The sequence below is a fragment of the Gopherus flavomarginatus genome, chromosome 1 (assembly GCF_025201925.1).
Source record: "Gopherus flavomarginatus isolate rGopFla2 chromosome 1, rGopFla2.mat.asm, whole genome shotgun sequence".
Taxonomy (NCBI): domain Eukaryota; kingdom Metazoa; phylum Chordata; order Testudines; family Testudinidae; genus Gopherus; species Gopherus flavomarginatus.
This window is the reverse complement of record NC_066617.1, coordinates 256,629,996-256,644,731: the sequence shown is the minus strand read 5'-3', so window position 1 is coordinate 256,644,731 and position 14,736 is coordinate 256,629,996. Positions and strand designations below refer to the sequence as shown.

The window sequence follows — 14,736 nt, the reverse complement described above, 5'->3', positions numbered from 1 at the left end:
GTCTTAAGCTGAGAACGGTTGAGAAAGAACTGGAGGGCTTGGGTCGTGTGCGCACTACATGAGGAACCAACAGCACCGTGAGGTGACCCGCAAGAACACTGTTACCATAAATCTCTGATCGATGGCGCTGGAATGCACCGCCACCTAAAGTGGAGCACCCACAGGGACACTACTCTAGTCTTTAATGTGACGGTGAACAGAGACGAGGCTAGATGAACTCTAACTGAGGGCATGTCTTCACTAGTAATGTTAATGTGCTGCCACAGCAGCACTTTAATGTGGCTGTGTAATCGCTGTGTAGAGCTCTCCCAGCACTATAAAAAAACCACCTCCATGAGGGGAATAGCTGCCAGTGCTGGCGCACTATCTACACTGGCACTTTACAGCGCTGAAACTCGCAGCACCCAGGGGTGTGTTTTTTCACACCTTGGAGTGTGTTTTTTCACACCCCTGAGTGAGAAAGTCGCAGCGCTGTAAAGTGCCAATGTAGACAAGCCCTTAAAGCCCTGTTTGCTTTGGTTTTGATGTTTTGTTTTCTTAAAGATACAGCAAGTAATCTAAGAGGCTCTGAACCTCAGCTCAAGAACATTCATGCAGGTATGCAAATCAGCATGTCCAAAGAGTGCTTTGTTGGGAGATAGACTGACCAAAGGCAGAGCTACAAGCATCTGAGGTAAAGTCTGGAATGCTGAGTCACATATTTGAATGATGCCATTTGATCTGAAAGTCACATGCAGGATTGTACCATAATTCCAATTTCGGCCTTGAGGCCCTCGCAAAGGTTAACAATGGTCAGAAACCTGTTTCGAGGTAGATAAGCAGTTGCTGGGATTGCACCTATAAATATGACCTTTTTGACAGGAATTGAAGTTTATTTTTCTGCATTTATTCTTAGTCCCAAACAAGTAAACAGCAACCGGCTCTGAAGAACGTTGTTCCTACTTGCTCCTTTGACCCAACCTCAGACCAGACAGACATCCAGGCAAAGAAAATCTGGATAACCCAGAACTGGAGGAGAGCAGCAAGCGCCATATGGCTGGTAAAGACCCTTGGGGCTGATGAAAAGCAAAATGGGTGCACTTGGTACTGGCAGTGAGAGTCTTTAACCATAAATCTCAAATAATTCCTTGGGCCTTGGAAATAAGAGTCCTGTAAACAGAAGGCAGCTTACCAGTCTTCAAGATTGAGGGCAGGGATAATGGACAAAAGGGAAACCATCCTGAAATTCAGTTTTCTGATTAACTTTTTTAATTTCCTCAAATCCAATATAGGCATTAGCCCTTCTCTTTTTTAGCCATTACCAGGAGATAGTCTGGGGGTGGATGAATGAAAAACAATCAAAGTCTTAGGAAGACACTTGGTGGCACTCACTAGCCTTCTTTGATATAGGAGGTAGGGAGGTCAGGGTCTGCCATAAGATCTTAGCAGGATCAAGGTGGGCCTCATTAATAGATAGAGCTACTCTTCCTGGAGCAAAATTGAATTGCAAAAAATGTAATCTGGATAAATCAGAAAATAAAGTTGATGAGACTCAGTACTTTAAGTATTTAAAAAAACAAAAGAGATCTATAGTTCAGCACCACTGTTTCCTGGGGATGGCCACTAAAAGATGAGCTTTGTTTTAAGGAATTCCTTCTTTAGTAATTTTTTAAAATTTAGATTTCCTTAATTTAGTGGAAACAGCAAGTGGAAATGGCAGGAGGAGAGAAATAAGTTTTCCTGAGAACTTCAGTGACTCTCTTCAGAGACTATTGTTTGGAAAGGAAAGATAAGGAATAAGGGGGTTAACATACAGTAATAACCCCACCTTTTATAAATCTCCATACTGAATCTTCCAATACATTTATTAACACATAATTTTAAATTAGGCATACAGATCTGCTTAGAAAAAAGGATGAGGGGAAAGAACCTGGACAGGTGCAGAGAAGGGCAACAAAAATTATTACGGCTATGGAATGGCTTCCACATGAGGAAAGATTAAAAAAACTGGAGGCTTGTCTTCAGATACAGCACTGCAGTAGTGAAGATGCTCTCTCTTTGGCACAGTAACATCTCCAGTTGGCATATTTAATCCAACCCCCAAGAGGTGGTAGCTATGTTGACAGGAGAAAGTCTCCCATCAACATAGTGCTGACTACCTGGGTGGTTAGGTCAGTATAACTACATTGCTCAGGAGGTATGGATTTTTCACAGCCCTGAGCAATGCTGTTATACTGACATAAGTCTGTAACATAGACCTGGACTGGGACTTTTCTATCTTGGAAAAGAGACTACTAAAGGGACATTTGATATAGGTCTATAAAATTATGAATGGTGTGGAGAAATTGAATAAGGAAGTGTTATTCATCTCTTCACATAACCCAACAACTAGGGATCACCCAATGAAATTAATAGGCAGCAGGTTTAAAATAAATAAAAGGAAGTACTTCTTCACACAACACCCAGTCAACCTGTGAGACTTGTTGCCAGGGGACGTTGTGAAGGACAAAACTATAACTTGGTTTTAAAAAGAGTTTGGTAAGTTCATGGAGAATAAGTCCATCAATGGATATTAGCCAAGATGATCAGAGACACAACCCCATGCTTTGGGTGTCCTAAGACTCTCTCTGCCCTAAAGGGGATGGATTATTCAATTGTCCTGTTCTGTTCATTCCCTCTGAAGCATCTGGCTAGGGTGACCAGACAGCAAGTGTGAAAAATCGGGACAGGGGGTGAGGGGTAATAGGAGCCTATATAAGAAAAAAAGACCCAAAAATCAGGACTGTCCCTATAAAATTGGGACATCTGGTCACCCTACATCTGGCATTAGACACTGTCAGAAGACGGGATAGTAGGCTAGATGGATCATTGCTCTGACCCAGTGTACCCATTCTTATGTTCAACATTGCAGGGAAGAATGAACACAGAAGTCTAAAAATCCTCTCACTGAAAGAAGTGATCAGGAGTAAGAGATGGCTTACAATGGGACAGGAACTTAGTATCTTATTTTTCTTTAAAGTGCCTGTATTTTTGGAGCTATAAGTGTCAAAACGCCCACTAAATATTACTGTCTGAATGAATACTGAACGGTTAACTATGAACAATTATTTTTGTTTTGTTACAGTATTCAAACTATATATAAATAAAACTGGCACACACTGGCTACAAGGTTTAAAAAAAACAATCCAAACCCGTTTACCTTTGCACACTTTTCTTGTGTGTAATTTTTGTGGGTGTACGTTAATGTTTGATTGTCTCTTCCTTCTTCCTCTATTTTCACTTTGAGGAACTGATCTGAGATCCAGTCCATAAGAACAGTTAAAAGCTCATAAACATGTGAATTAAGTGGTCCCTGTAACAACCATAATATTAAATAAGATTATAAAGCTTTTCCAAAACATATGGTATAGTATTAGAGCCTCTCAAAGAAAACAGATTGGTATGTCAGAATATGAAAACAGTTTTAACATTTTATTATAGGTATTTGGAGTAGGATGGATGAATGCCTGAGAAAAATTAGGAGTTTAGACCATTATTTGTGGTGATTATTGGTTGGCAGAAAACACACAGGTACGAAATGTACATAAAGTATTAGAAAAACATCTTCATGCACAGAATGGGTCTGTTTTACAATTTTGGTCATAAGAATGTGAGGAGAACGTGAGAGACAACTACATAATTCACAGGTATTGTCAACACGTGGTAATTTTTATGTGGGAAATGTTAGATGCACTAAACAATTCATATCACTTTCTTGTACGTAGCCCACTGCTATTAAAATTTACCTCATTAACTACAACTGAATAATGTTCATTCTAATAATCAATAAGTTAAAAGAATTAAGAACAAGACTTCAGAAGAACAAAACCTCCCCCAACATCCAGTTTGCCTTCTCCAATACATTAACTAAGAATCCCAAATTGGACCAAATTTTTGTAGGCTTGTCAGGGAAAAAAAAGGCAGATACATTCAAGGAAGTTTCTAGGGTCAGCCCCCAGTGGGAAAAATCTAGTTCCCTTAAAGCAGTGGTCCCCAACCTTTTTGTGACCAGTAGCACATTCACGTTTTCAGAAGAGTGTGGTGGGCGCCAACAATATTTCAAGGCTTATTTTGTATTTGTACATAAAATAATACAAAAAAATATATTTAATATTACATAATATATGAATCCAGAGAGAAGAGAGAAGCTGGAGAGAAGCCACGAGTACAGAGAACACTGGCGCCCGCAGCCCCGGAGTACTCTGTGCCCAGCAGGTGCAGGGGCCCTGATTCTCTTCCCTACTGGGCACTAGGCAAGTCCCGCGCCTGCCGGGGACCGAGAACACCGGTGCCCTCAGCCTGCAGCCCCGGAGCTCTCTGCCCCTGGCAGACACGGGGACGCAGCTTCTCTTCCCTGCTGGGCACTAGGCGGGCACACATAAATGCCCCGGAGGGCGCGATGGTGCCCACGGGCACCACGTTGGGAACCACTGCCTTAAAGCAAAGAGAAAGTTGTGTATAATATTTCAAGCAATATTCCAAATAATTTCATTGCTAGATTTCATAATTACCATAAGGGATATAATAGTGGAAAACTGACAGATGGCACACTATTAAATAGGACAAAACTGCGATAAGAAATATTATTTACAAAAGCAAAAGAGAATGCTTCAAGACAGAAGGAAGGAAGGTGACCATATTGCAATCATGTATGAAACATGTCAGCATTTACTCAGTTTTTCCCTCACTAGAGGCTTTTTCTACTATAAGCACTAAGAGCACAATTACCTATGGCTCACAAGTTAATCTTCCTATATCTGACATCACTTACCAGTGTTTCTTTTCAATTAACTATAGAAAGCTGTACACAGAGATATTATTTACATTGTGGAGTAACCAAAATGTGCTAAGAACTTTTCAAACAGTGGAAGAAACAGACATGCAATTCAAAAAGATGGATAGATTAAAAGAGGGTTGATGAGATGCAACATAAAAGCAAAGTGATCAGGATGATAAGAAGTGCACTTCTTTTTAGTGACACATTTAAATGTTATTCTTTTTCCAGTTAAACACACTCAATTTTCCCCAATGCAATCCCATAGTTCTTATTCCCTGAACACTTTAACCCAGGGGTAGGCAACCTATGGCACGAGTGCCAAAGGCGGCACGCGAGCTGATTTTCAGTGGCATTCACACTGCCCAGGTCCTGGCTAGCGGTCTGGGGGGATTGAGGGGGGCTCTGCATTTTAATTTAATTTTAAATGAAGCTTCTTAAACATTTTTAAAAACCTTATTTACTTTACATACAACAATGGTTTAGTTACATATTATAGACTTATAGAAAGAGATCTTCTAAAAAGGTTAAAATGTGTTACTGGCAGGCAAAACCTTAAATCAGAGTGAATAAATGAAGACTCGGCACATCACTTCTGAAAGGTTGCCGACCCCTGCTTTAACCCCTTTCCTAGTATAACTGAGTAGTTCACTCATATCATAAATAAATGACATGAGTAAATTACTTCACTAGTTTCCTGAAGACATATGAAAAGTGGGTCTTCTAGAAAGATAGTCCAATATCTAATACACCTCTACGTCAGTAGAACGCTGTTCTCAGGAGCCAAAAAAATCTTACCGCGTCATAGCTGAAACCGCGTTATAACAAACTTGCTTTGATCCACCGGAATGTGCAGTCCCGCGCTCCTGGAGCACTGCTTTACCACGTTATATCCGAATTTGTGTTATATCGAGGTAGAGATGTATTCTTAATTAAGACAGAAGTTTCCTTTCCTCCTCGTTTGTGTCTTACCTTACAAATTTTTGATGTTACTGTCATTTTTTCCTGCTTCACAGATTTAATTTCTTGCATTGCTTGAGAAACATCTTTAGATTTCTGTATTGTTAAAAATTCATGCTTCCTCTGCAACAGGATATATTAAATAAATTAGATTTGACTTGTTTCTTACAAGGGAAGAAGTAATAAGGAAAAACTAAGTCTCACTTGTAAATTCTCTAAACGTGCTTGTACTTTTCTTGCTTGAACTTCCATCTTCTTGTTCTGCTCACTTACATCACTTAACTAAAAGAATCGGAAAACATGTTTCAAATATTTGTGGGTTCAAAAATAGTTTTAAACTCATTCTTTACTTCAGATAAAGATTGTTCAAAAATCATTAGTTATAGGCAGCTTGATTTATTAAAGTGCAAGTTTATTTGCTCTTTGTTTGAACAAAGCAATGGTCATTCACCTCTTTATAAAGAGAGTCAGCTAGTAAGAGCTCTGCTAACTGTTCAGTGTAATGTATAATAAGCTATGTCCTGTGAATTGAGAATTCAACTTTCAAGCCAAACACTGGGCTCACATTATCTACAGACACACCCAAATTCAGAAACCATACCTTCAAGAAGAGTGAGGTTTTCTGAAAAAGACATATACAATTAATTTGAAATTATCTGCGTGCATAGCTCTATGCATTATATTAATGCGTGTACAGTGACAGTTATAGGTATCTTTACAGCTTCAAAGCACTATCCGCATAACTAATTTCGCTAGAGCAGTCTCTCTGGACAAGCGTCTATATTGTGGAATGAACATAAACTTACACCGGTGCTCTGAAAAGGAACTGAGAATTCACTTTCAGACACTTGACTGGTTGGTTCTTGCTCACATGCTCAGAGTCTAACTGATCACCATATGTAGCGTATGGAAAGCATTTTCCCCTCACGCCAGACTGGCAGGGAGTTTGGGGTTTTTTGCCTCTCTCTGGAGCAGGGAGCACAAATCACTTGCTAGGATCCTCTCGGTCTCTCTCATTTAATCAATCCCCAGCCATGGCAGGGACTTTGCGCATGGTCTCACACTGGTCTCTCCTGTTCTCTGTCTTAAGGGCTTGGCTACACTTGCGAGTTACACCACAATAAAGGAGCCCAGGGTGCACTAGCTCACTACCCATTCACACTGGCAAGGCACGTAAAGCGCTCTCCTCTATGGCTACAGCGCTGCTGGTTCTCCACCTCGGTGAGTGGACTAACATTTGCTGCACCCCCACTGGAGTGCTGCTGCGTCAGTGTAAAGCGAGTGTTGCATTACTACGCTCTGATCAGCCTCTGGAAACGTCCCATAATCCCCTTAAGTCAAGTGGCCACTCTTGTCTTTGTTTTGAATAGCAGCGGGAATGCGGATATGCCCTTTCAAGCTCTGTTCCTGAAAACCAGCTGCTTATCTTCCCCAAGACAAAGCAATCATTAGTGTGGAATGCTGTGAGTGAGAGAGAGAGAGGCCGGGGCGGGGGGAGGGGTCTGCTGCTGTCTGAACTTACAAGACAGCATGCTGACATCTCAGCCCTCCAAAAAACCCACTCCTCGCCCCCACATAAACACAACACACTCCCTGTCATACTCCACCCCACCCTACCATTTGAAAAGCATGTTGCAGTCACTTGCATGCTGGGATAGCTGTCCATAATGCACTGCTCCCAATGCCACTGCAAGTGCCACAAATGTGGCCACACCAGTGCGCTTGAAGCTGTCAGTGTGGACAGACTGCAGCACTTTCCCTACTGTGCTCTACGAAGGCTGGTTTAACTCAGAGCGCTTTACATCTGCAAGTGTAGCCATGCCCTAAGACACACAACAGTTTAGTCTTCTGAGGGCTGTAATACTTTTGTTAATTCTGGTTGTTGGATCTAGCTAGCAGTATCTAGGGGTTTTTAGTGGCCTGTGATATACAGGAGATAAAACTAGATGATCTGATGGTCCCTTCTGGCCTTAAGCTTTAAAAATTTGACTAAACATTTGTCAACTGCCTTAACTTTTTCTCACCACACTGGCATAAAGTAGGAGGACATCACAAAAATGCTCCATAATCAATCATGAAAAGGTGAAAAGGTAAAATAGCATATGTTTTCTCATTTTCCATCCCCAAAAAATAAAAATAAAAATAAGCTGAAATAATTCACTATAAATCATTCGTAGCAAAGCCAATCTGAGGTAACCAATTGAATCTCCCACTTGGTAACTATCACTGCCTCTATCATTTTGTATTTCAGGATAAACTGAACCTAAATTCTGCAGCAAGGTCACTAGATTTTTCTTCTGAGCACCGGTACAACAAACTGAAAATTGTGCATCATCTCCAATTAAACTTTACAAAAGTGATTGAACTGAATCTGAAAATGAGCAATATAAATCAGTATGGTACCCCTTGGGTTATTTAATTTTTCCTGCCCCTACATTTTGAATATGCCACAGATTTTTGTACATATACAACTGCATTGCAGAAGCTTTCCTAAGGAAAAAACAAACGATTTGACAGTTGGGAAGAAAACAGTTTTTAGCACCTGATGAGCATGAGAAGTAGTTTAAGATTATGAGGTAAACATGTTAGTTGGAAGATCCACAGTGAAATATAGTTTAGAGATGACAATTATAACAACATTTTAGGCCTGAAAATTAACAGCTCAGTGAGATGAACAGAACATTTGACACCATTCTGAATAGTTGTTTCCAGTTGTCTTTCTGGGTCTGTTATTATTTACACTGAGCTTATATTTTCAAAGTTATATTTACAATTATATATTGTATTTTAAAGCTTAAATTCAGTAGCACAATTCAGCAGCAAAAAATACATTCCACAACATTATGGAATACACGAAGATTTGCCAATGCTATTATCAGGGCTGCATTCTGAATTTTTTAAGGCTATCTATCCCTGGCATCTCAACTTCCTTGGCAGGATACCGAAATGTTTCTTTTCTTATGAGTGACCTGTTGCCGGCTATTTAGAAGAGTAATCAAACTTTACCAGTATTTGAGATTATAAAGACCGACACCAACCGTTAAAAGAAAAACTAAGTTGTAGGAAAGGAACAAGAGTCATTTCTTGTTTAATAGGACTGCAAATACAATCGGTCAACTTTCCAAAAATAATTTAAATTAATTCTAATATTTACAATTTTTCTTCAATAGGTATGAAAATGGATCTTGCCTGTTTTTTTAAAGAGTCATTCATTTCCTTCAAGGTGTCAAATGATGATTTGAGCCTCTTGCTTTCTTTAGTCTTCTCTTTCAAGGTTTCTGACAGCTGTTTAACTTCTGCCTCGTGTTGCTATAGAAAAATATGATTAATGATATACCAACTAGAAACAACTTCTGCAATCAGTATGTTAAAACAGAGGGTCTAATTTTCAGAGGGTCAGGTGTGCAATTTTGCATGCCCAAGTGTGCCTGCACTTTGTGCCCATGATCTTTTGAAAATCAGGACTCTCCTATACATCAAAAAGAATAATAAAATTACAATGTGGCTGTGAGCAATAGCAGGTCTGCTGACCATTTTTGGTGAGGTCGTATCTCTTCTTAAATCCACCATAAAATGTATGTATCATATCATCAGATCATCTTATTTACATGGGTCTCCAAAGAATCAATTCCATAAATAAAACAGGTGGAAAAATAAGTTAACATGGGAGGGGAAAAAAAGGAGAAACTGATTTTTACACTAATTATTTGTAAGGGAATACTATGGAACTTAGCCAGAAAGATATCAAAATTCTCCTCTCCAGTGCAGCAAATATTCCTAAGGTATAGGAAGTTTTTCTTGTACTTGGGAAGATGAATTGGAATTGCTACAAATTTATGCAATACTTTGTTTTAATATTCCGATATAAATTAGAAAAGTGGGTAGCAGTGAAACTGAGAGGTCATGTCATTTTTCCTCTACTACTGATTGACAGTTATGAGCAGCAGCAGAGACATGTATTGAAGCAGAGAACTCAAAAATGGAGGTTTAGGAGTAGAGTAACAGAGACACCTCAGTGCAACAGCCAAGGGGCTGTAGAGTATGAAAGTGAAGCAGAGAGAGAATGCTCCTTTTTTCCAGCAGACAGAGGACCTTGGGAAGCTTCAAATTTCTCAGACACCTACTAGCCAAGTTTAATACTTAAAATGACATGCCAAAGTAGACAACGGAGACAATACTTTGGTGAAAATACCAAAAGTGTCTCTTTTCCCAGCAGCTGTGACAAATGTGGGTAGGAGAGAGAAGGGAAAATTTTCCTTAATCTGAGAATTACCATCTTTTGTACTAGTCTTCAAATAGCAGTCAAGTGTTCGGTAAAATTTCAATAAGTATCTGCTAAATTTTTCTAGCCCTGCTTTCATGCTCCTATAAAGCCAAGCTGAAAAAATGTGTCTTATACATCATCTTAAAAGCTGAAATCTCTGAATGTGACATATAGGCATAGAAAATAAACATGAGCGCCAAAAGCCTTTAGCTGGAATGCTCTGGCACCTACCCTCAGAAGTTCAATCCTGGAGACAGTATAAAAAAGAGAATTCCAACTGATCATAATAGAAAAGAGCTAGTCTCAGAAAACATAACTCACCTTCTTAACTGAAAAGGAGTCAGTTGCCTGCAAGACACTGTTAAGTAGAGTAGCCATGCTGGCAGGGAACCATAGAACTTCAAAGAAAATCATGAACTTCACCAAGCTACTGTGTTTTACAGATTGGCTGGACCATATAACTTATACTAAGAAAATTTATTAGGAGCTTTTAGTTTTGTGACATGCCTGCCAGAACATCTCAGGAAACCAGACTTCAAAAGGGAAATGCTAAATCCTTAAAAATATTTCCTCCTCCTTGGCTCTACAGCACTTCAGAAGCAGTCAAAAGAGCTGTGGAAATGCTGAATTTTAGAGTTTTGTTGCTCTTTTTAAAAAAATTATTTCAAAAGATAGATCAAGAGCTTATTAAACTGTTGCTGAAAGTATATCTCGGTTCAGGGGACAGGAAAAAGTTTAGGAGTCCAGGAATCTTAGGAAAGTACACCGCTACCTCAACATAACGCCACCCATATAACAAGGATTTGGATATAAAGCGGTAAAGCAGTGCTCCGGGGGGGCAGGGCTGCACACACTGGTGAATCAAAGCAAGTTCAATGTAACATGGTTTCACCTACAACATGGTAAGATTTTTTGGCTCCCAAGGACAGCTTTATATTGAGGCAGAGGTGTATTTAAAAAATTAGTTTAAACCACATAGATTATTTTTCCTTACTATTTTCTCTCATCCTTACACTGCAAAATTATTTTTATAGTAAAAAGATATATTGCATATAATTATAAACAAAAGAAGTCATATTAAAATTATTGCAGGAAATGAATTTTAAATGTCATATTTTAACATTAAATAGCATTAAAACACTCCAGACTGTTGTTTCATGATTCATTAATACATGTCTCAAATGGTTGAAGATATATTATCTTGCTACCTTTAACTCAGGCCACAGAGTGTGTGCGCCTCTTTCTCCCCTCACTCCAGACCCCCATCCCTATGACAAAGTTTTCATCGAAATCAATAGAGCGCCACAAAATATTTCGGCTTAGATGAAACAACATATTAACAAAATTTCATTTAGTTGAAAATATTCCGACCAACTATTTCCTAACGTATCACAAAATTTTAGACGAATTATCTCCAATCATTCTTTCTGACATGCAGAACAAAAGTCACACACGTGGTTACATTTAATTATTCTTTTAGAAATAGATAATATTGTTCTCCAAATTATAACAGCAAAAGGCAACCCCTGAACCAGACTGTTAAACTCATCTTTCTGAGAAAGCAACTACTAATAACCAAAATACATAGCAATATTACTTTACCCTTATATATCAACCTTTCATCTGAGGAGCTCAAAGCTTTTTACAAAAATGGGAATTATCTCCATTGTGACATCCAGGTGACAAAATTGAGGGACTGAAGAAATAAGAGAAATGGCTTGCCCCAGATAATGATGCTTGCCCAAGAAAATAATTCTAATACAAATTACTGTACCTCCTTTATAATTTGAAATTTTGCATGAACTTCCTCTTCCACACCTCTTATCTTAGTCAAAGCAGCTTCATGTTTGAAAAGCAATGCTTCTCTTTCAGCTAAAAAATGTTCTCGTTTCTGAAGTTGCAGAGCATACTCCTGCTGTGCTGAATTTTCTTGCTGTGTCAGAAAAAATGGAGAATTTTAAAAAGTTATAAAAATGAAATTATTATAACATATTGAAATGCAGTCATTTTGTCAGGAATTCTTTCAGTTTTATGGAAATGTATATAACAGATTGCATGTATGGTTTACTGAGTATAAGCACCACTTTGGTATAGTAGGACAAAATGCTGAAAACCGACTACTTTTAGCACCTCAACACAGTGATCCAACTGATTCCCATCGGGGATGGGACTGTTCAGCCTCTGAAAATCAGGCCACTTCTACTCAGGTAACCAGGATTTAGAACAGAGGTAGGCAACCTATGGCACACATGCCCAAGGCAGCACGTGAGCTGATTTTCAGTGGCACTCACGCTGCCTGGGTCCTGGCCACCAGTCCGGGGGGGGGGGGGGGGGGGGGGGGAGGTGGCGGGGATTCTACATTTTAATTTTAAATGACGCTTCTTCAACATTTTAAAAACATTATTTACTTTACAAACAACAACAGTTTAGTTATATATTATAGACTTATAGAAAGAGGCCTTCTAAAAAAGTTAAAATGTATTACTGGCATGCGAAACCTTAAATTAGAGTGAATAAAGACTTGGCACACTACTTCTGAAAGGTTGCCAACCTCTTGTTTAGAAGCTTGACTTTAGGCACTTATTTGGTTAATACTAGTTATTGTAATACATTGCCTTTTATCTGAAGATTTCAAGCCCCCTCCTCTATCCACAAGACAACATTGCCTCATTAGACAAGTTGTTAAAGCCTCTTGCAATACAGCGGCTTACATTATGCTGCAGAATGATAAGAGCAGCTTTAAAAACAAAAATACTCTAAATATTCTAAAGTCATTTCCAGCTCCTACCTGCAGTTTCTGATGTATGTCATATAGCTCATCATAAATCTGGTTGATGTGAGATGGTATTAATCTTTGACCACTCAGTACCTGAGTTTCAGGCTTGCTCACAATCTTCCTAACCAGACCACTATTGATATCATGGTCACTAAATGTTACTGTGTTTGCAGCCAAATTGGATGGTAGGGTGACATCTAAGAAATGAAAAGAATACATTTCATAAAAATTATTCTTATAGTTTAGATTAATAAAATTAGATGACCAGTTATTGTTACATAAAAGTAGAAACACATTAAATAGCAGTATACTAAGTACTAAAGTGAAAAGTTAGTCTGAGTATCTCCTGAGATACTATGAGTATTTGTTCAAAGCCTTATCATCATCTATTTCCTGTGATTCATTTTGGTCTATTATTAGTTTTCTGATCAGTGCAGTTTTATACATAAATTATATCCTTAGCCTACACACCAAAGTACCACAGACATCACTAGAAGATCTGTGCGCAGACTGAAGGCACAATATAGCTATTAAGCAATAACTATTTCTCAGTGTTCTGACTGGTTCTTTTGGTGATGGTGGGAGAACATGAAGGAACATTATGAGAGATGTTTTTATGTGGAAGACAAATAATATCTTGGAACAGTGTTATTTAATCAGACCACCTAGTCATAACATTGAAAATGTTTCATTTTATAAACTGAAAATACTGTGTTAATAATGGCTGGCTTTTTCTTTTTCTCTATTTCTTAATCCATAATGTACAATAATCAGAACTGCATTGCCGGAGACTTTAAAAGGCCAATCTTTTAGAAAATAATTTGTCTTATTTATATATAATACAATTACGACAAGCACAACTAAAACATTACATCTCAAAACTAAAATATAGTTTACTCAATTAATTTTATTAATTGGATTATGAAAAAGATTCAGTTGAAACATGAATAAAGGTTTTATTTTTCATACAAATAAGTCAAAAATTATGTGATAAATTGAAGGTGAATTTAATATTTTTCTGATTACCTGTTTCTGTATATGTGTACGTGACTGTATTTGGAACTGCATCAGTTGCAGAGACATTCATGACCTCTTCCTCTAGTTCTAGCTGACTTGAATCATAGAGCGAATCCAGCTCATCATCAAAGCTAAAAAATACAAATGGATGACATGAATCTGAAATTATTCAGTGCCATTCTAAAATGTTATGTATGTAATGTAAAGATTTGCACACTAATACAGCTGTTTCTCATTCCGGCATATTTATATTTGACTGAATGCAAAGACATAACACTAAGTAATTTGAAAAGCACTTTAAGACCCCTTCAAAATGAAAGCACTTATAAAATGAGATATTAACTACAGTCAAACAATTAAATTGATGACTTAGCAAAACCCATAGAACAAGTAAACGATCTAATTTTCATAAATAAATCCTTATATGCATGCAACAACTAAACCACTTTTATAACAGATCAAAGCACAACTTTTTTTTTCTTGCAAACAGGCTATCCAGAGAAGAAAATAAAAGGTGTGACATACGTTCTCTTTCAGCTTGGTGCATTAAGAGTATCTCTCTAAACAGAATTAAGACTATCTTGTCAACTCTGGCTGTTTTCTTTTTCTTCACTTGTTTAGTCCCCGATATATCTTAAACCCTGCATCCCACTAGCTGAGCCCTACACATATAGTTATCTCAAGTAAGTGGATGAACTTACCTACCCAAAATCAGTGTTCACATTTAGGCTGTCAATTAATTGCAATTAACTCAAAATTTAATTGCGCTTAAAAAATTTAATCATGATGAACTGCATTGCTAAACAATAGAATACCAATTGAAATTTACTAAATATTTTTGGATGTTTTTCTACATTTTCAAATATATTGATTTATATTACAACACAGACTACAAAGTGTATAGCGCTCACTTTCTACTATTTTTAT

General features: G+C 38.0%; 1 protein-coding gene across 10 annotated transcripts in view; it reads right to left on the bottom strand.

The window, feature by feature from the left end:
• The window catches only part of CCDC138 (coiled-coil domain containing 138), a 68,461-nt gene that overhangs the window by 43,626 nt on the left and 10,099 nt on the right, over window positions 1-14,736 (bottom strand). For 6 of the 10 annotated variants that reach the window (XM_050921922.1, XM_050921958.1, XM_050921942.1 and 3 more), the window contains exons 4-11: window positions 13,819-13,940; window positions 12,805-12,989; window positions 11,791-11,949; window positions 8,942-9,061; window positions 6,354-6,374; window positions 5,957-6,034; window positions 5,765-5,875; window positions 3,179-3,331 (exon numbers count right to left, since the gene is read on the bottom strand). In XM_050921922.1, the coding sequence (XP_050777879.1) occupies window positions 3,179-3,331; window positions 5,765-5,875; window positions 5,957-6,034; window positions 6,354-6,374; window positions 8,942-9,061; window positions 11,791-11,949; window positions 12,805-12,989; window positions 13,819-13,940 (949 nt within the window). The remainder of the gene's footprint in view (window positions 1-3,178; window positions 3,332-5,764; window positions 5,876-5,956; window positions 6,035-6,353; window positions 6,375-8,941; window positions 9,062-11,790; window positions 11,950-12,804; window positions 12,990-13,818; window positions 13,941-14,736) is intronic. The other 4 variants (XM_050921932.1, XM_050921952.1, XM_050921973.1 and 1 more) reach the window with 2 other exon arrangements.